The sequence below is a fragment of the Gobio gobio genome, assembly GCF_949357685.1.
Source record: "Gobio gobio genome assembly, chromosome: 2".
Taxonomy (NCBI): domain Eukaryota; kingdom Metazoa; phylum Chordata; class Actinopteri; order Cypriniformes; family Gobionidae; genus Gobio; species Gobio gobio.
The window spans coordinates 66029025-66051352 of record NC_137098.1 but is presented as its reverse complement, the minus strand read 5'-3'; the positions used below and the strand labels follow the sequence as shown (position 1 = coordinate 66051352).

The 22328-nt window shown below is 44.2% G+C and overlaps 1 protein-coding gene across 11 annotated transcripts in view; it reads left to right on the top strand.

Moving 5' to 3' along the window:
- The window catches only part of clcn3 (chloride channel 3), a 93669-nt gene that overhangs the window by 34281 nt on the left and 37060 nt on the right, over window positions 1–22328 (top strand). For 8 of the 11 annotated variants that reach the window (XM_079811061.1, XM_079811066.1, XM_079811060.1 and 5 more), the window contains 2 exons: window positions 20145–20311; window positions 22124–22223. In XM_079811061.1, coding sequence (XP_079667187.1) covers window positions 20145–20311; window positions 22124–22223 — 267 coding nt within the window. Of the gene's footprint in view, window positions 1–17503; window positions 17770–20144; window positions 20312–22123; window positions 22224–22328 lie in introns of those variants that run through there. The other 3 variants (XM_079811058.1, XM_079811064.1, XM_079811063.1) reach the window with 3 other exon arrangements.

The window sequence follows — 22328 nt, the reverse complement described above, 5'->3', positions numbered from 1 at the left end:
TAACCAAATATGTACACTATTATTTTTGAACGAATTAAACAAATAAAAATAGGTATTATTAATATTAATATGTTGAAATATGTTTTTAAAACTTGCATGAGGTCATATTGTGACAATGCTGTGTGCGTAGAAAAGAATGAGCGCTATTTCCTCCAGAAGGGAGAGCAGCTTTCTCATTCCTCTCAGCGCCGCTCGCTCAACCCGAAATGCCCTTTGTGACATGCTGGAACAAATATAGGTCTATCTGAAATAAACGGCTATAGGGCTGCCCCAACTAAAGCTTTACTCCTAGTAGGGTAGTTGTTCATTTAAGCCGTTGTTCACGCGGAGCCAGCGCCTCCATGTCACTGTATGCATCAGTAACGCCCGCATAGCCTAAGTGTCGGTTACGTTCAGTTAAAAAAAACACATGGCCTGTTCGCAAGCTAAGTTCATTCAAAGTTTCATTTTGAACGGTTGAATAATTACGTTAAATTATTATCCACACGAACTTCACATTCAGTGTAGGCTAGTACATTTTTAAGCTTTATTTTCAACCTCTTTTCATGGGCTACAATTGTTTGTTGTTGTTGTGGAATTTCTCATCGTAAACACAGCCATGTTAAAGCCTGTAGCTAATGTTTTTCAGTCCACTCTGCTTAATGTTTTTTTTCCCAGAATGTTGCACTCCTGTTTGTCATTGTGCACAAAATAAATCATCAGAAATATTTCTGACTTGTGCGTCTCAAGCGCCCTCTTTACTTTCATCCTAATGCCCGTTAGTTGTCCGTGGATTGGCGTAGGCTATATTTAGCGTTGAAAATGAAAACGTCATTTAAAATCGATTTTAGAATCGATTCAATCAACACTTGTGTCTCAAAAATCGAACAGGATTTTTTTTCAAAAGTGACAGCCCTAGTGCTTTAATGGCACCTCACAAATGATAAATCAACAGTCAGAGTCAATAGACAGCGCAGGACCAATAATTCAAACCTAATAGCTTAGCCTATATTATAAACAGATTTCCTCAAATAAAAGTTAGTCCACATAAGTCAGCATGTTAAGGTATTGTTCATTTCCACGGCAGCTACTTGTGCCCCGGTTCTCTGTCCCGGGGGTTTCCAGTCGATCCTGCCCGGTATCGCATATATGCTTGTCGCAAAGATAAAATCGAATGGCAATCGCATCTAAGGAAGGCACGCAAATAACAGAGATAGTGACGAAATATAATGTATCATCCGGGGCACGAATCAAAGCTCAGACGCCCCTGGAGGAAAAAGCCTCCATAAAAACGGACAGAGTCTGAATGAAGGTCGGCTAAATCGCAAGAAATGCTTGTCCTTTACTGAAAATTGCTGAAAATCATCCAATATCCTTTTTATGTTTTAGAATAAATGTATCAAAATAATCCATTAAAACACAATTGTATTGTATTTAACATAATTGTATGCTTTTGAAATATAGAGTAGGGATGGGCAACAGTGGTCGAGTAATCGAGTACTCGAACGTGACAGATCGCCCTGAAAAAAAATATATTTGTCTCTTTTTTTATTGGTTATTGCATCGTTTTGCGGAGGTCTGATTGGTTAGCGTTTTACAGCACGCCTCCAGACCGCGGCGAAATAAAGGCGTGCACTGCAGTGATGTCTGGAATCATGAGATCATTAAATGGTCAGTGCAAGATGTGCAGCGCCAATCTGTCATAGCCTACATAGCATTATAATGAAAACACGATGGAATTAGAAAGCTGTAAATGATCTGTGCTCAGTTCCCCGTGTATCAGCTGATCCACAGAGAAACTAGCGAGAACACTCAGACTAGCGTGTGAAGTTCATGTGAGCATCCGCGTCCTTATCTGCAGATGCACGTTGTAAGATTACTTTTATGTTGTCTATATCTGATTAATCTAATATAAGAAGCGTTTGGTTGAGCTTAATAAGATAGAAAAGCGCTGCCGTTATACCGGCTGTTGTTCATTCTCTTCAGTTTCAGCTCAAACGCATATTTCATGCTCGACATGATGGTTTAGAGACGGTCATATTCTTTTCAGATAGGCTATTTCTTTCTCAGAATCATTGATATTAGTAATGCAGCAGTGCTATACTGTTCTCGTATTTTTTAACAGTAGACCTAGTTCTCTTACGAGAGGTTCTCTCGTATTGCGTAAGTTCCTTACGCTACGCTTCGGGAAAGTATTCTTTCTTCGAGATTTCTGAAAAACCCAAAATTATCCTTAATTTTGTAACATTGTCAACGCAGTGCGGCAGCCTGGCAGACCATAGCAGGCTATTCCAGCGTGCCATTGGCTGCTCTGCTGGCAACTGCAGCAGCCTATCGGTGAGCCCGCGTGACGTGGCGACCACCTGGCTTCATTTGCCTACAGGTGGGGCGTGGCCACGTGTATATAAGCAGGGCTCACGGGCTGCATATTCGATTTTCTTTTCTTCAGCGAAGCCCTTCGCATCGCTGGATCTGGAACCCGCCGCCGTTGAACGTGCAGACGAGCAAGCAGAGGACAGCGCCTGAAGAAGCCGGCAGCATCGCGCCACCTTCAGCCATCCGTGCCTGCTCTGCTATCCGGCAGCATTATATCCTTTTATTGCTCAGTGTTGTCGCCGCTGCGTCACACTTTCACAAAAAGAGCCGAGCGTTTTTCTAAAAATGTCTCGTTCCACCTGCGGCTCGTGTCACGCGCAGCTCAGTTCCGGGGACCGCCATGTGATCTGCGCTCTCTGCCTGGGCCGTGATCACGCCGCCGCCGCACTTCTCGCCGGCGGATGCCCGGAGTGCGAAGAACTAACGATGTCGACCCTGCGGGCTCGACTCGATCAGTTCGAAGATGACATCCCTCCAGTCTCTGCTAAGCCGCGCAGGAAAAAGCGCCGCTCGCAGCGGACTCCGGAGTTGGCCGAGAGAAGCTCGCCGGAACCCTTCCCGCCCGCTTCACTCTCGCCTTCCCCGCCCCCACCCCAGGCCGCCATTTCTGTTGCCGCCTCTGGGGATGAGGCGGATGCGGCCGCGGAACGCGCCGACAGCTGCTCCATCATGGCTTCCGACAGCGAGGAATGGTCTTCCGCGACCTCTTCAGTCCGAGCCTCCGGACGCTCTCGAGCGGGTGAGGACGCCGAACTGTTGCGCCTTCTCACCCGGGCTGTCGAGCAGCTAGGCCTCGAATGGGCCCCGCCCAAGATGGCAGCGCCGAATCGGCTCGACGGATGCTTCCTGAACAGTCGCCGCCGTGCGCCCACCGCCAGGACTGCACCCTTTCTGCCAGAGCTTCACGAGGAGCTCGCGAAGTCCTGGAACGCGCCATTCTCCGCGAGGGTCTCGTCTCAGGCTTCTTCGACGCTCTCACAAGTTGACGGCGCGGCTGAGAAAGGCTACAACGCTATCCCTCCGGTGGAAGAGGCGGTCGCAGCGCACCTTTGCCCGCCTTCTGGTTGGTGCTCAAAGGCTGCCCTCCCGTCTAAGGCCTGCAGAGTGACGTCATCGCTGATCGGCCGCGCTTTCGCTGCCTCCGGTCAAGCTGCGTCTGCTCTGCACTCTATGGCCGTGCTGCAAATCCTCCAAGCCAATCTCCTCCGTGATCTGGACGAGAAATGCTGTGACGCTGAGCTGATCACGGATTTGCGAAGCGCGACGGATCTCTCCCTCCGCGCTACCAAGACCGCAGCACAGGCCCTCGGACGCTCCATGGCCTCCCTCACGGTAGCTGAGCGCCACCTCTGGCTCACGCTCGCGGACATGCGAGAAACAGAGCGCGCGGCCTTCTTAAACGCCCCGCTCTCTCCATCTGGGCTCTTCGGACCAGCGGTCAAGGGGATCGTCGACCGTTTCTCCGAAGTACAGAAGACGACGCAGGCCATGAACCTCTTCCTGCCTCGACGCCCAGGCGCCAGCGGTAGCTCCGTTGCTCGCCGTCCTCGCGACCAGCCAGCACCGAGCTCCACGCAGCGCCCAGCGCGGCCCCCTTCGTCTCAGCGAAGACCGAGCGGCCGCCCCAGATCGCGCTCTTCCAGCCACGGTAAGCCGCCTCCCCCTCGGGGCCCCCGGCCTAGGATCGTGCTGAAGTCCGAGCCTCCAAAGCCCTCCTAGCCAGAGGCAAGAAACGACGGTTAAGTCCCGCTGCGGCCGGACCACCGTCAAAACTCTTTTTCCTGTCAGCCCCCACCACTGTGGCTGCTGCAGAGGAATTTCACGCAGCCAACGAGCCGGCAAAAACGCCCTCTCGCCTGTCAACCACCGCCGTTTTTACGGCGAACCAGAGAAATCACAAAAGTTGCATTATTTCTGGTTGCACGGCTCACGCCGTATGTGTTTCAAATGCAGTAAATGTGCCCACTTTTCTGTGTTCACCCCTGCACATAAGCACAATAAACCCCGTGTCCCCCACTCACATAAAGCGGCCTCCGGCCGCTCGAGTGCTAGAGTTAGGTCACGTGTCCGCTTGTCTGCGTCCACGCCTAGCCACCACACGCGCTGTCACACAGCCACTCTTAACCGGTCATGTTCCACGCGTAAGAGTTGTGCCCGCTCAAACGCGCTCACACATTTTCGCGAACATTATGCCCCAGGCGCTACGCGCCACACACCATTTGTTTTCCGCCCAAGGTGGCCGAAGCGATGAGTGTAGGGCCACACACAAGACATTCCCCGCTCAAAGCGGTAGAGACACAGTGTGTAAGGCGGCCAGCCACCGAAAGCGAGCGGCTGGCCCACAGCACAGAGAGCGCGCGCACCGCGCCCGCCCCTCTTATACGGGCCGTCAAACCCGCGAAACGCGGCGTTTCGAGCCCAGAGGCCGTTCTGTCCCGTTTGGCACACGCGAAAGCGTGGGAAGCCATTCCAGGTGTATCAGAATGGGTGCTGAGAACAGTGAAGCACGGCTACACTCTGCAGTTCGCTCGCCGCCCTCCGCGCTTCTGTGCGCGTATAGAGACGAGAGTGAGCGAAGAAGTAGCACATCTACTTCGAGCGGAGATAGCCACGCTGCTGTGCAAAGGGGCTATAGAACCGGTTCCCCATTCTATGAGCGAGTCAGGCTTTTACAGACGATATTTTCTCGTGCCAAAAAGGGACGGGTCGCTCAGACCGATTCTGGATCTGAGGCGTCTGAACAAAGCTCTTTTGAGGAGATCGTTCAAGATGCTTACGACCAAGCAGATCCTCGCGCATATTCGCCCGAGAGACTGGCTAATTTCCCTAGATTTGAAAGACGCATATTTTCAAATCAAGATAACGCCGCGTCACAGGCCATTCTTACGATTCGCCTTCGACGGCCAGGCTTATCAATACACCGTCCTTCCGTTTGGCCTGTCACTAGCACCCCGTACATTTACGAAGTGCATGGACGCGGCCCTCGCTCCCCTGAGAAACCGGGGGATGCGAATATTGAACTACTTGGACGACTGGCTCATCCTGGCGCAGTCAGAGGCCGAGCTCCTCGCCCACAGGGCAATGCTGCTCAGCCATTTGGACAGCCTGGGGCTCACGGTCAACTGGACCAAGAGCTCATTAGTGCCCACGCAATCAACCTCATTTCTGGGTTTGAATCTGGACACTGTGGCTATGTCTGCCCGCCTGTCACCACAACGCACGCTCCAAGTTCGGCGCATGGCTGCGTACTTCCGGCCGGGCAAAATCACACCTCTCAAGCTTTTTCAGAGGATGCTGGGACGTATGGCCTCAGCTGCAGCTGTGCTCCAGCTGGGCTTAATGCGCATGCGCCCGCTGCAACGCTGGTTAAACGCCCGAGTGCCTCACAGAGCCTGGGCTGCCGGAGGTTTCAGGATCAGAGTGACTCAGGGCTGTGTTGCAGCCCTAGAGCCCTGGTTAGTAGCCGACTGGTACCAGCGGGGAGTGACAATGGGAGCCATCTCACACCGCAAAGTCATCTCGACGGATGCCTCCACCTCGGGTTGGGGCGCCGTTTTCGAGGGCAGACCGGCCTCGGGCCTCTGGTCGAGCGGAGAAAAACTCCTACACATAAACTGTTTGGAGATGATAGCGGTAGAGAACGCGCTCAAGCAGTTTCTCCCGTTTATACGGGGACACCATGTGTTGGTCCGGTCGGACAATACCACGGTGGTGTCCTACGTGAACCGGCAGGGCGGTGTCAGGTCCAGGTGTCTGGGCAATCTGACGGAACGCCTGCTCGTGTGGGCACACAGCTCACTGCGCTCGCTGAGAGCGGCGCACGTTCCGGGCCACCTCAACGTGGGCCCGGACAAGCTGTCCAGGGGCCTCATTCTCCCAGGAGAATGGTCCCTGCACCCCCAGACAGTCCAGCTGGTATGGCGCCTATTCGGCAGAGCGGAGCTCGACCTCTTTGCAACAAAAGAGAACGCCCGCTGCTCGACGTTCTTGTCCAAAAGCGAGGATGCGCTGTCCCAACTTTGGCCCAGCCTCCCGCTGTATGCTTTCCCGCCGATTTCCCTATTGACCCAGGTTATAGCGAAAATCAGGGAAACGCGCCGCCCGGTGCTCCTTATAGCGCCGCGCTGGGAGAACCAGATTTGGTACCCAGAGCTGGTGAAGCTGTCGCACTCACCCCCCTGGCCAGTTCCGCTGAGAGCAGACCTCCTCTCTCAAGCAGGAGGGTCAGTTTGGCATCCCCATCCAGAGCGATGGTCTCTGCATGTATGGGTGACCAACGGATACCCGTTGACCTGCCCGAAGGAGTTATGAACACGATCTCACACTCTAGAGCCCCCTCGACGAGGCGGTTATATAGTTCTAAGTGGTCGGTGTTCACTGAGTGGTGTGCTTCCAAGGGATTGGAACCGCAGCAATGTGGGGTCCAGCGGGTGCTCTCCTTCCTCCAGGAGCTCTTGGAACTGGGCAGGTCCCCTTCCACGCTCAAAGTGTATGTAGCGGCTATAGCAGCGTTCGCCCAGACGACGCTAGGCAGCACGCTAGGAAGGAACGAGCTCATCATCCGTTTCCTCAGAGGAGCTAGACGGATGAATCCCCGCGGCTCCCATCGGTTCCTATTTGGGATCTGGCCTTGGTCCTAGAGGCCATGAAGGCTCATCCCTTTGAACCGCTCGAGACTGTGGAACCAAGGTTCCTTTCGCTAAAAACCGCGTTCCTGATAGCTCTGGCTTCAGTGAAACGCGTGGGGGATCTACACGCGCTCTCAGTGAGCCCGACGTGTATGGAGTTCGGTCCTAATGACTCTAAGGTCATTCTCAGACCGAGGCATGGTTATGTCCCCAAAGCGATCGGCACTCCTTTCAGGGCGCAGATTATCTCCCTCTCGGCTCTGCCAGCATCCGACGAGGGGGACGGTGGCAATATCCTCTGCCCTGTCAGGGCATTGAGGGTTTATGTCACACGCTCCGCCGCCTTCAGGCGTTCTGAGCAGCTATTTGTTTCGTTTGGAGGGCGCGCTAAAGGTCTCGCCTCCTCGAAACAGACCCTGTCCAGGTGGATAGTGGACGCGATTGCAACTGCATACGCTTCCAAACACCTGCAGTGCCCGCTAGGTGTCAGAGCACACTCCACCAGAGGCATGGCCTCTTCGTGGGCTTGGGCCAGAGGGATTTCCATCCACGATATTTGCGTGGCGGCAGGCTAGGCCTCCCCGTCTACGTTCGTGAGATTTTACAATCTGGAAGTTCCTGCCTTACAGGCGAAAGTGTTATCAGTTCAATAAGGCTGTTGGTTCTGCCCGGTGATTCTGCGCAGACATAGCTCACATACTGGTAGTAAGTTCGGTACAAGGCTTATGTAAATTTGAAGGAGACCGGCGGTACCGTTCCCTCATTTACGAAAAGAGCTATTGTGAGTTTGAAGGTGACCGGCGGTGCCGTTACCTCACTCATATAACAAGATATTGTGAATTTGAAGGCGACCGGCCTTGCCGTTCCCTCATTCATGAGACAAGGTGTGGTGAATTTGAAGGCGACCGGCAGGTGCCGTTCCCTCATTCATAAGGCAGGGTGTTGTAACCACCCGTTGTAACCACCCGTCAGTTCAAACGAAGTGTCCGTATATGTGGTGGCCCGTTTCCTTTACCGGCCACCCTGCCCGAGCAGTGTTATGGTCCCCGGTTCCCTGGGATACATATGCTGTATGCGAGGCGCGCACGGCGTTGACAATATGTTCCCGTAGCGTAAGGAACTTACGCAATACGAGAGAACCTCTCGTAAGAGAACGATACTCGGTTACTTAACGTAACCTCGGTTCTCTCTAGAAGAGGGAACGAGTATTGCGTTCCTTGCCGTGCGCCCCGCGGGCTTTTACGCTTCAGAACTACGAAAACCGAATATGCAGCCCGTGAGCCCTGCTTATATACACGTGGCCACGCCCCACCTGTAGGCAAATGAAGCCAGGTGGGCGCGAAGCGCCCTCATTGGTCGCCACGTCACGCGGGCTCACCGATAGGCTGCTGCAGTTGCCAGCAGAGCAGCCAATGGCACGCTGGAATAGCCTGCTATGGTCTGCCAGGCTGCCGCACTGCGTTGACAATGTTACAAAATTAAGGATAATTTTGGGTTTTTCAGAAATCTCGAAGAAAGAATACTTTCCCGAAGCGTAGCGTAAGGAACTTACGCAATACTCGTTCCCTCTTCTAGAGAGAACCGAGGTTACGTTAAGTAACCGAGTATCGTTTATTTAAAGTTGTTTTTTTGCTATGAGTTCGAAAACGCGCAGTGATGTCTGTAAACGCTTCGATCATGAATAATAAAATTAAGTAACATGATGTGCAGAGTCAATCTGTCAAAGCATTATAATGAGAACAGGATTTTAATAAAATGTTGTTTCTGTGTGCTTTCGTTGTCCGTGTATGAGCGTTGTTAAGGGAAGAGCGCATTCAAAATGTTCCGTTTCAAACCCTTCGCCTGTAAAATCTAGCACGCTGAAGTTCACGTGCGCATTCACGTCCTTTTGTGTTGATTTATGTCGTAATAGGTTCATAATAATCTTCATATTAATATTGATATATGGTGCGTTTGGTTGAGTTTATTAACCAGATAGCAAGCTCTGTAGGGTGGTGTTATTTCACAGTTTCAGCTCAAAGGCAATGCTTGATATTACTGACTTGGTTATTTGAGACGGTCATTTTATAAAGATGTTTCTTTTTCAAAGACATTTATGCATCATAATCTAGCAGTTATTTTGTTTTATATGTTCATGTTTTCATATACCCGTTTTCATGTCACGTTTGTATTTGTCAACAACCATTTTCATAACAGTATTTTCATTATATCAATGACGGACATGCCCCGCCCCCTGCACATGCCCCGCCCCCAATTACTCGAGTACTCGTTTTTGAGACCTATCGATGATCGAAATGAGAAATTGACAAAAATGCCCATCCCTAATATAGAGATGGGTTCTGTTTTAATGTACACAAGTGTACCTAAAATAAAAAGAGTTTAATATACAGGGTTGTGGCTCTTGATTTCTTTTTAATTACCCACTTGTAAACTTCTAAACTGTTCTTTTTTATAAATATAGTATTTGTATTAAATCTATATTCATTGAGTTGAATCAAGAATCGAAATTGAATCGAGAATCGAAAGCGAATCGGTTTGAGAGTTTGCGAATCGAATCGGAACATCTGAATCGATACCCAGCCCTAGTAATAATTGCTTGTCGTCAACTTGCGAGCCCCCTACTATTGGGAAACCCTGTCATAGTGAAGCAAAATAATGCTTCCTGGGAAAAAATAGTGAAGCTGGAGAACGAATGACAAGGAAGAACAAAAAAATAGCATGCAGTAGGGTTGTGGCGATGGACAATATCATCGTCCACCATGATGCCACGCCCTCGCTGCGAGTCTGTTGTGAGTGCGACACACACTAATCCTCTTCTATAGTATTAGTTCAACTAAAAACTTAGCAGGGATTGCTCTGTAAATTAAATTGAGAATGTAACTAATGCATATGCTATTTTAAATACTGTAGTCTATGCCAGATATATATAGCCTACATTTTAAAATAATTTGAGGCTGAAACATCCATAAGCATGCGTGTTTATATTAGCACTTCCGTCAGTGAAACAACACACTACAGCCTATAAAACATCTAAACGATTATCAGTAAATAATGGTAACCTAAAGAATATAAGAATTAAATATTAGTTAGAAAAATATTTGATTCATACTATTTCCCCGCAAAGATGTGTCATATACGGCTCTGCGCGAGATGAAGCGCGAGCTGGATAGACCTTCTCGAATATCTTCATCTTCATGTGTTCTCCTGATGTTGTAAAATGTCTGAAGAGCGGATTTTATCTTCCACAGGGTCAAGACATTTAGGCAATGTTTGATTATTCACTGCCAGAGAAAACTAAACTAAAATCACCGGCGTGTGTGAAATGCGCTGTTCAAATAAACCAAATTTGACGCGCCTTACCAAGTTTAATAACAAGAACAAACTGTTAAATAAAATTTGAAGTAAAAAGGTATTCGTCCTACAGTGTTTTTTATACTTTACCGCAGTAAAGGATGTGAATAGTTATAATAGACTAAATTATAAGCAAACGAAAGCAAGAAACGTTTATAATCCCCTGCGAACATGGGTGCGTCGTGAGTGAAGATTTGGGAAAATAAACGAGATGTCCATGTCCATTGGGATAAAATGGACTAGGCCTATTCACGGAAAATCAACAGATCGGAAAACAGAATGAAAAAGAGCTCTCTGACCATTATTTCCTTTCTACACTAAACAAAGCTTTGTGCTTCACTCCTGTGGTAATATTCGTGTGAAACAGCATTCACATACAAAACACTGGGTTGGTAAAATAACGAAAACAATTTTTTAAAGTAGAAAAAGTATTTATGTAAAGTATTTTAAAGTATTTATGTAAAGAGATATAGTAAATCCCCCCCCCCCAAACGACGATATCATCGACCATCACGATGTTTTACTGTAAACATTGTCAACTGCCAATTTAGGGGACATCGCCCAACCCTAGCATGCAGTACAAGAAAGCTTTTCTGATACTAATACAGGCCCTCTTGCCTGATCATAACCCTTCTTCCAATCATATTCCAATTCCAATCATAATCATCCCCTTCATGAGTGGACACGCCCCCTACTGCTGATTGCTCACTCTCTCTCCTCTATCATGAGTGGACACGCCCCCTACTGCTGATTGGCTCACTCTCTCTCCTCTATCATGAGTGGACACGCCCCCTACTGCTGATTGGCTCACTCTCTCTCCTCTATCATGAGTGGACACGCCCCCTACTGCTGATTGGCTCACTCTCTCTCCTCTATCATGAGTGGACACGCCCCCTTCTGCTGATTGCTCACTCTCTCTCCTCTATCATGAGTGGACACGACCCCTTCTGCTGATTGGCTCACTCTCTCTCCTCTATCATGAGTGGACACGACCCCTTCTGCTGATTGCTCACTCTCTCTCTCCTCTATCATGAGTGGACACGCCCCCTACTGCTGATTGGCTCACTCTCTCTCCTCTATCATGAGTGGACACGCCCCCTACTGCTGATTGGCTCACTCTCTCTCCTCTATCATGAGTGGACACGCCCCCTACTGCTGATTGGCTCACTCTCTCTCCTCTATCATGAGTGGACACGACCCCTTCTGCTGATTGGCTCACTCTCTCTCCTCTATCATGAGTGGACACGACCCCTACTGCTGATTGGCTCACTCTCTCTCCTCTATCATGAGTGGACACGACCCCTTCTGCTGATTGGCTCACTCTCTCTCCTCTATCATGAGTGGACACACCCCCTACTGTTGATTGGCTCACTCTCTCTCATCCATATCATGAGTGGACACACCCCCTACTGCTGATTGGCTCACTCTCTCTCCTCTATCATGAGTGGACACGACCCCTTCTGCTGATTGGCTCACTCTCTCTCCTCTATCATGAGTGGACACGACCCCTACTGCTGATTGGCTCACTCTCTCTCCTCTATCATGAGTGGACACGCCCCCTACTGCTGATTGGCTCACTCTCTCTCCTCTATCATGAGTGGACACGCCCCCTACTGCTGATTGGCTCACTCTCTCTCCTCTATCATGAGTGGACACGCCCCCTTCTGCTGATTGGCTCACTCTCTCTCCTCTATCATGAGTAGACACGCCCCCTACTGCTGATTGGCTCACTCTCTCTCCTCTATCATGAGTAGACACGACCCCTTCTGCTGATTGGCTCACTCTCTCTCCTCTATCATGAGTGGACACGCCCCCTACTGCTGATTGGCTCACTCTCTCTCCTCTATCATGAGTGGACACGACCCCTTCTGCTGATTGGCTCACTCTCTCTCCTCTATCATGAGTAGACACGCCCCCTACTGCTGATTGGCTCACTCTCTCTCCTCTATCATGAGTAGACACGACCCCTTCTGCTGATTGGCTCACTCTCTCTCCTATCATGAGTGGACACGACCCCTACTGCTGATTGGCTCACTCTCTCTCCTCTATCATGAGTGGACACGCCCCCTACTGCTGATTGGCTCACTCTCTCTCCTCTATCATGAGTGGACACGCCCCCTACTGCTGATTGGCTCACTCTCTCTCCTCTATCATGAGTGGACACGCCCCCTACTGCTGATTGGCTCACTCTCTCTCCTCTATCATGAGTGGACACGCCCCCTTCTGCTGATTGGCTCACTCTCTCTCCTCTATCATGAGTGGACACGACCCCTTCTGCTGATTGGCTCACTCTCTCTCCTCTATCATGAGTGGACACGACCCCTTCTGCTGATTGGCTCACTCTCTCTCCTCCCCCTTCATGAGTGGACACGACCCCTTCTGCTGATTGGCTCACTCTCTCTCCTCTATCATGAGTGGACACGACCCCTTCTGCTGATTGGCTCACTCTCTCTCCTCCCCCTTCATGAGTGGACACGACCCCTTCTGCTGATTGGCTCACTCTCTCTCCTCTATCATGAGTGGACACGCCCCCTTCTGCTGATTGGCTCACTCTCTCTCCTCTATCATGAGTGGACACGACCCCTTCTGCTGATTGGCTCACTCTCTCTCCTCTATCATGAGTGGACACGACCCCTTCTGCTGATTGGCTCACTCTCTCTCCTCCCCCTTCATGAGTGGACACGACCCCTTCTGCTGATTGGCTCACTCTCTCTCCTCTATCATGAGTGGACACGACCCCTTCTGCTGATTGGCTCACTCTCTCTCCTCCCCCTTCATGAGTGGACACGACCCCTTCTGCTGATTGGCTCACTCTCTCTCCTCTATCATGAGTGGACACGACCCCTTCTGCTGATTGGCTCACTCTCTCTCCTCTATCATGAGTGGACACGACCCCTTCTGCTGATTGGCTCACTCTCTCTCCTCTATCATGAGTGGACACGACCCCTTCTGCTGATTGGCTCACTCTCTCTCCTCTATCATGAGTGGACACGACCCCTTCTGCTGATTGGCTCACTCTCTCTCCTCTATCATGAGTGGACACGACCCCTTCTGCTGATTGGCTCACTCTCTCTCCTCCCCCTTCATGAGTGGACACGACCCCTTCTGCTGATTGGCTACAAGAGTGTTGTGCTCGGCCTAACCACTTTCAATAGTGTTTCTCAGAAATCTCTCACTGCCCCTTTAATGCGGTTTAACTATTACTGATGGCATGATGGGCAGCAGGAGATTCACACTAATATATCAGACGTTTGTCCTGTGTGTGTAATCCAGGGCTGTCCAAACTCGCTCAACACACCTGCGGGAGATCTCGAGTAATCTCTTGAGATATGACTGACTGTGATTATATTAATTTCACATCATAAAAGCACTTGAAGACCTACTTCATTCCAGAGAGCATAAATGAGGCCTTCACGCAGCGTTTAGAGGGAAAACGCTGGAACACACACAGTTTCTCACAGTGCCATCGCGCATCTGCGGCTAAAAGCAAGAATCGATTAGTCGCGACGCCTCAGAGAATGGGTTTATTGTATTCCACCTCTTCTGACCGAGCAGATCGAGTGCTGATGACATGTGTGTTTCTGTGTGGCCTGTTCTCAGACCTGTGTGACTCGCTTTAATAAACCGTCTGTAAATATGCCGTCAGCTCGCTGACATCAGGGCTGAGCAAACGCCGCAGGTCAGTGTCAGACAAGCCACAGCACACACACACACACACACACACACGTCTCTGTGATATTTAGCGCGTGCAGACGAACAGCAACAGAACACACAGCACACACACACTTCTCACCTCGCTGGACATTCTCAGTGTAATGTGAAGTCAAATTGTAGTTTTAAAGATATATTGGCATCATTTTCAGTTCAAATATTTACAAGTCTTTAAAATGAGTTAAATTTACTTGAAAAGCAGCGCTGGATCAGATTTTAAGACGTGTGATGCTACACTCTACAAAATGCTGGGTTAAAAATAACCCAAGTTGGGTTGGAAATGGACTAACCCAGCATTTGGGTCGTTTTAACCCAGCGGTTGGGTTAAATGTTTGCTTAAAACAACCCAATTGCTGGGTTAGTCCATTTCCAACCCAACTTGGGTTATTTTTAACCCAGCATTTTTTAGAGTGTATTGATTATTAAAGTTATTAATACTAACAATATTACTAAAATCAATTATATTGATTCATATTATTGATATTAATGAAGTATTAAAATAGCTATTATCAGTTGGTCATTAAAAAATAGTAATAATAGTGTTGTCTTAAATATGAGTGAGATTCTTTTCTTATTTTTACTTTTTTTGTCCATAAAACATCAAAAGATCTGCCAGTGCAGCGAGACTAAATATCTCCTCCAGCCAATGTGTGTATTTTAGAGAGTTTTTAGATGTTTTTCCAGGAACACGAGGGAACAAGAGGAACACTTTGGTTACTTTAGCAGAGCTTTTTGTTCACGATAACAGTATTTCTGTGCAGTTCTGCATTTATAATGTTTTGGCTCATTTGATTATGCTCTAAGCTGGCAGTAAAACAGTGTTGTCGCCCGTCTCGTGTGTGTGTGTGTGTGTGTGTGTGTGTGTTTACGCTGGTGTAGGAATCAGAGACGTGCTAAAACATGCAATTCCTGTGTTTTTTGTCCAAAAGCAGCACAAAAGACATTCCTTTACTTCCGCTTCCCTTGATGATGTGCACAGGAAGCAAATGGGCCGCACAGCCTCCTCCTCTCACACAAGCACACACTCTTTCAGTCAAACATGTGTTGTGTTGTGGTCCCGAGGGTCTCTCTGCTCCGTCATCGCTCGCGTGTGTGTGTGTGTGTGTGTGTGTGTGTGTGTGTGTCAGATGAGATGAGCTGCAGAACACATGCGTCTCGCTCCTGTGGTTTTAATAGCTAATGATCTTCAGTGTCGTACTGATCCTCTGCCATTGAGTTCTGACACATTTGATTAATACAATTAATTAAATAATAAGATAAGCTTTCAGTACTAACACAAAACAAGAACAGTTATGAATAAGTATTAAAATGAAATAGCTGTTGATTATTACAAATATTAATACTAATTAATAATAATAAATTCATTTATTTAACAAAAATGGATAATGATGGATAAATAAAAGTACCAATAGCTTTACAATAAAATAAGCTATTAATATATACACAAAATAATAAAGTTAAATATTAATATTAAGTAGTAAAAATATGAATATTAATGAATTCATGCTCAAAATATATGAATTAATACAGATTAATACTAAATAAGCAAATCATGTTAACACTAAACAATGATATTCATAAATAATATTAATACAATTATTGGTATTAATATAAGTATTCAAATAAGAATAGTTGTTTATGAAAATTACACTATAAATATATTATCGGAATTATTATTATTAACAAGGTATTAAAACAAAAACTATTAGCATTAGATTATTAACAATATTAATACTAATTAAATTAAATTAAATAAACAAAATAAATAATAAAGAAGTTTTAATATTTATACCACAAGTAATCAAGTATTAAAATTAAATCAAGGATTAAAATTAAAAAAGCTTGGCTGTTGATTATTACAAATATTAATACTAATTATTATTATTATTAATACTAATACTAATAAATAAATGTATTTAGCAAAGTATGATAATTAATAAATAATAATAATTAGAATATTTGTTTATGAAAATTACACTATAAATATATTATCGGAATTATTATTATTATTAACAAGGTATTAAAATAAAAACTATTAGCTGTAGATTATTAACAATATTAATACTAATTAAATTAAACAAACAAAATAAAGTATAAAGAAGTTAAGATTTACACCACAATAAATCAAGTATTAAAATTAAATCAAGGATTAAAATTAAAAAAGCTTGGCTGTTAATTATTAAAAATATTAAAACTAATTATTATTATTATTAATACTAATACTAATAAATAAATGTATTTAGCAAAGTATGATAAGGAATAAATTATAATAATTAAATAATTAAATAAGCTATTAATATGAACACAGAAATAAAAATTAATTAATATTGAATTAATATCAAAAGGATTTATTAGCTATTATCAAAAATATTAATATGAATTAATTAATAAACAAAATATACTAATTAATGAATAATAAAATAAGCAGATAATGTTAACACTAAACAATGATATTATTCATGAATAATATGAATAAAAAGCTGTTTATAAAAAAGACACAATAAATAATGAAATTGCTTAAAAATAATAATATATTATTGAAATTATTCATATTAACAAAGTATTGAAACAAACTATTAGCTGTTGATTTTTGACAGTGTTAATAATTAAGTCTTAAATAATAAACAAAATGCATAATAAAGTATTAATATTAACACAGCCATAAATCAAGTATTAAATTAAGAATAGCTATTGGCTGTTAATTATTAAAAATATTAATACTAATTATTATTAATAATAATACATGTATTTATTTTTTTAACAAAGTATAATAATGAATAAATAATAGTAATTAAATAATAAAATAAGCTATTAATATGAACACAGCAGTACAAAGTAATTAATATTGAATTAATATTAAAAATTATGTATTAGCCATTATTACAAATATTAATATGAATGAATGAATGAATAAACACACACAATATACTAATTAAAAAATTATAATATATTATAGGAATGATTTAATATTAACAAAGTATTAAAACAAAAGCTATTAGCTGTTGATTTATTGACAGTATTACTTAAATAATAAACAAAATACATAATAAAAAGGTATTAATATTAACACAACAAATCAAGTAGTAAAATAAGAATAGCTATTGGCTGTTGATTATTACAAATATTACTAATAAATGATAATATTGGTAGATTTCTTTTAGTGTATTCACCTTGGCTGCTTTATTTTCCTCATTGAGTCATGGTTCTTGTGGTTTTGTGCTCGTGTTTGTGACTGACCTGCAGCCGCGCACACACACACACACACACACACACACACATCTCCTGCTGGTCTCTATGTTGATCTCTGCTGGCCTGTGTTTGTCCTGGTCACATGATGCTGTGTGACTCTGAGTGTGTGTATTTATATTTGTACGGGTGACATTTCATGTGCTATTTCTGGGTTTACTGGAGCTTGCGTAGTTTGCGAGTGTAACCTGGTGAGCTGTTTGACTCTCAGCGAGTCTCCGGGTAGATCTGTGTGTAGAAGAGGGAAGTGTGTACAAGTGAGTGTTTCTCTAGCGTGTGACGTCGTGCAGTAGCTGGGCCGCGTGCCGCTCGGATCTGTGTGGAAAAGCGGATTAGCTGATTATCAGCTGCTGGGATGATGACCCAGATCTCTGAGTTCATTGAGTCGGCTGCTGTGGGCCACAAAAAAGCCGTTGTAGTGAGTGTTAATCGTGCAGGTGCCTGAGAGAGTCGACTGACTTGAGCTGTGTGTTCAGAGGTTTGTTGAGTTCACTAACCCCAAGAACCAACCACTAATAGTAGTACTCGTTTTCTCTCGCAGGATCTCAAATCCTGCTGATGCAGTTGTGCATGGGCCTGGGTATCGTTCAGAAATGTTCAATTCATTGAATCATTCACTCCGAGTTTTGTTTTTAAATAATTAATTAAGATTAATTAAACATTTTAAACAGATGGCAGCCATTAAAATTTAGTCAGAAGCTGTAGTAAATTACATGTTGTTTTGTTTAGTCCAGAATCGTGCAGCTCTACTGTGTGTACATGTATTTAATGCAAATGATCTTCAATAATCCTATGAATGCCTTTTAAAAATACAGAATTGATTCATAAATCAAACTGAATCAAATCAAATCATTCTGAATTTGCTTATATCGTTCCTGAATTGAATCGTAACCTATGAATGCTGAATAGAATCAATTCACTAGGGCTGTAACGATTTTACCAAAAATAAAAATCTTGATTAATTGAACACTTTTCCTCGATTACAATTAATTAACGAATAATTTGCTCTTTTTTTTTTCCTATTTTTGCCCTCATAATTCACTGATAAGGTTTGTACTGTAAATATTTTCTACTATTAAAGGTGGGATATTTTTTTTTTCTAATGAGAGAGTGCATTTCTTTGGGATTTTAAAATACTTTCGGAAGTGGTTGACTTTTAGCTGTTATTTTCTATTGGGCAGATTTCTGCTTGTTGTACATCAGATACAGATAAATTAACACAGTAGGCCTACATTACATTTATCTGAATGCATTAAAGGATTAGTTCACTTTTAAATAAACTTTTGCTGATAGTTTACTCACCCCCATGTCATCCAAGATGTCCATGTCTTTCTTTCTGCAGTCGAAAAGAAATTAAGCTTTTTGATGAAAACATTCCAGGATGTTTCTCCATATAATGGACTTCAATGGGCTCCAAACGGTTCAGGGTCCAAATGACAGTTTCAGTGCAGCTTCATCATCTCTGAGCTCCGCCATAACTTCCGCTAAGTGAGGTCAAAATACGAGCATGGTCATAGATGTATACGTAGATGCCTCATTAGCGCCTGCACGGATCAGTAGAATGAGGCATCTATGATCGATGTACATCTATGACCATGCTCGTATTTTGACCTCACTTAGCGGAAGTTATGGCGGAGCTCAGAGATGATCACACTCGTCTGATAAGAGTTAAAATAATAGCATAAATACTGCTCGGTTTCTCGCAGAAGCTGATGGTTTTGCTAGATTAGACCCTTATTCATCGTCTGGTATCGTTTAAAGCCCTTTGAAGCTGCACTGAAACTGTCATTTGGACCCTGAACCGTTTGGAGCCCATTGAAGTCCATTATATTGAGAAACATCTTGGAATGTTTTCATCAAAAATCTTAATTTCTTTTCGACTGCAGAAAGAAAGACATGGACATCTTGGATGACATGGGGGTGTGTAAACTATCAGCAAAAGTTTATTTAAAAGTGAACTAATCCTATAAATCCTATAATGAGAGAGTGATTGTGTGTGTGAATTACTCATACTGTCTCTATTAATTATGAAGCTGCGGTTTGTACTTCAAATGTATTCAGATTTATGCTATAACGGAGTTTCTAAGCCACTTTAGTGATAAATCATAGGACGGCGTTGACAATGAGTTTCTGCGCTGCTCTGCGCGCGATCTTCCCGTGATGTGCGAGAAACTGTCTGTGAGTGTTCGTTTGTCAGAAAATATCAGGCATTAGTTCAACATAATACACATCTGATGGTCTAAAATCGCTTCAATGTTCAAACTGGCAGGCCTTAAAACGCATACAAATGACAAAGCTTTGTGAGGACGCAGGTGAACGTGATCTGGCGTGCTTTGTCAGAGACACGGCTCGGCTCTATGCGTCACAGAAAACAGCTCATGAGCCCTGAACGGAGAAGTTTTCTGTATTGTTGTTCTTGAATAGAGCTCAATCGTTTTAATGTTCAAACTGGCAAGCCTTTAAACGCATTTAATTGGCAAACTTCTGGGCTTGCTCGCGCCGTCTCTGTGTGTGTGTGTGTGTATCAGCGCATATAAGAACGGCGATTAACTGATCTGTATAAACTGAGCAAAACATGCAATTACCATAATAACTGTGAGCATCTATAAACAAAGATTAGCTACTGCTCCTGCATCTGTCTGTGTGCCTGCTAACTGCACTTGATGTGACTGACGGGGGCGGAGTCGATTACTTTTTCGATTAATCGTCCAGCCCTACAATTCACTGTCTACTCAAAGATCCACACGCCTACTTAAGCGGTCAGTTAGACATTTTTAATCCAGTTCGAGTTGATGCACAGTATTTTTACTACACCAGCTGCTTTCGCTCACTCCTCTTTGTGTCTGTCTGTAGGGTCGAACTACGCCATGTCTAATGGAGGGGGTGGAGGAGGGGCCAGTAGCTCCACCCACCTGCTGGACCTGCTGGAGGAGCCCATCCCAGGCGTGGGCACCTACGACGACTTCCACACCATCGACTGGGTCAGGGAGAAGTGCAAAGACAGAGAGCGCCACCGCAAGGTAACAACACATCGTCTGTTCTTTATGTGTCTGTGGATGCGATATGAACACTTAGATCTATATATATATATCTATATATATATATGAAGAGTTCAGATGCAAAAACCTCTAAGTCCATCTGACGTGTTTTCTTTCAAATTAGCATTTTTTTTAGGTTCAGTAAATTTCACTTAATGGCAATGAAAAGGTTATTGGTCAGTTATTGAAATGCCTTATTTTCAAAAATGTCACTTTATTTAACTCATGGGTATTTAACAAATTTAACCATCTTTTGCATTGCGAGCGATGAAAGCAGAATTCAAAATGTAACAATGAAGAAACTGGTCCTCAAAGTAGGGGGAGCTGTGATGCAAAGTGACTGCCACATCCGTTTGTGTCAGAGTTTTACACAAGCACAAGGAACACTTGTGTGTACTTGCTACTCGCTAAATCCTGTCATTGCAACTGTAACGATGGAAGCTTGGCAAATGAAAGTCGGCTCTTGCGCACATCGTCATCTTGAAGTCGTATGATTCGCTTCATGGTTTCTGTGGACTTAGGGGATTCTGCTGACAAGGGGAAGTGGCGTTTAGAGGTTTCTGCCAACAAACTGGTGTTTCTGAATGGGCTGATGCTGGGATTTTGCGGATTTGAAATGAAAGTATTTGATAAACGTATACTATTAGTGGAGAGCATTCCCTCAATGTCATTATCTCATTTTTGACACCTCTGGCCTGCACAGAGTCCTGACCTCAACCCGATAGAACAGCTTTGGGATGAATTAGAGCGGAGACTGAGAGCCAGGCCTTCTCGTCCAACATCAGTGCCTGACCTCACAGATGCGCTTCTAGAAGATTCCCCATAAACACACTCCTAAACCTGAGGAAAGCCTTCCCAGAAGAGCTGAAGCTGTGTTAGAGCTGCTAAGGGTGGGCCGACTCCATATTAAACCCTACGGATAAAGAATGGGATGGCATTAAACCTCATGTGCATGTAAAGGCAGGCGTCCCAATGATGTGGCTGTTTTTAAATAATCTAATGAATTAAATACTTCACAACTGAAAGAAACTTAATCTCTTTTTTATTTAGTTTTGAAACTTGAATTACATTTCATTTTTATTTACTTTTTAATATTTTAGGACGAACTTGATCTCCATCTAGATTTATTTATTTATTTTTGAAAACTTGAACGGTCTCATTTTTATAAATGTTTCTATTTACCTCCTCATTTGTATTAATGTATTATGTATATATTCAGTATTTACGTATTTATTTATGTACATATTTATGAATTTTTAGAAAAATTTCTCTATTTATATTTTTGGAAAGATGAACTCAATCTTATTTCTGTTTCTTCTTTAAATCTTTAACTCTCTCTCTATTTTATGTGTGTTTTTAATTTATTTATTTGTGTAAACTTGATTTAAACCAAAAGATATGAACAATCATAATAAATGAATAATAAAATAAGTGCTTCACATTATAGAATAATTAAGTTCAGTCACATGACAAACATGACTCAGTGCATCATAAATCTACTCTAAATCTAAACTATATTATTCTCCTTGTTCATCAAACTTTCGTCATGATTTGTTTGATATTAATATTGTGCTGCTGCTGCATTGTCCATGTTTCAGTTGATTTGCTAGAGCACATATTCAAGCGTCAACATTTGAATGTTTTTTTTAGGCAGATGAACTTCCTGCTTACCAGGAAGTTATATTGTGGTTTTAAAACTGACCAGCTGCTTGAATTTTGTCACATAGAAACGTCACATCCTGAATGAGCAGATTTGTGCATCTGTATTTACTCATGTTTTGATCATCCTTGCAGATAAACAGTAAAAAGAAGGAGTCCGCATGGGAGTTCACTAAGAGTCTGTACGACGCCTGGTCAGGGTGGCTGGTGGTCACGCTAACAGGACTTGCGTCAGGTAAAACCACACACACACACACACACACACACACATTCTAGTACATCTATCTTTGTGAGGGCATTCAATGACGCAATGCAATCTCTAGCTTCTTCCCCTAAACCT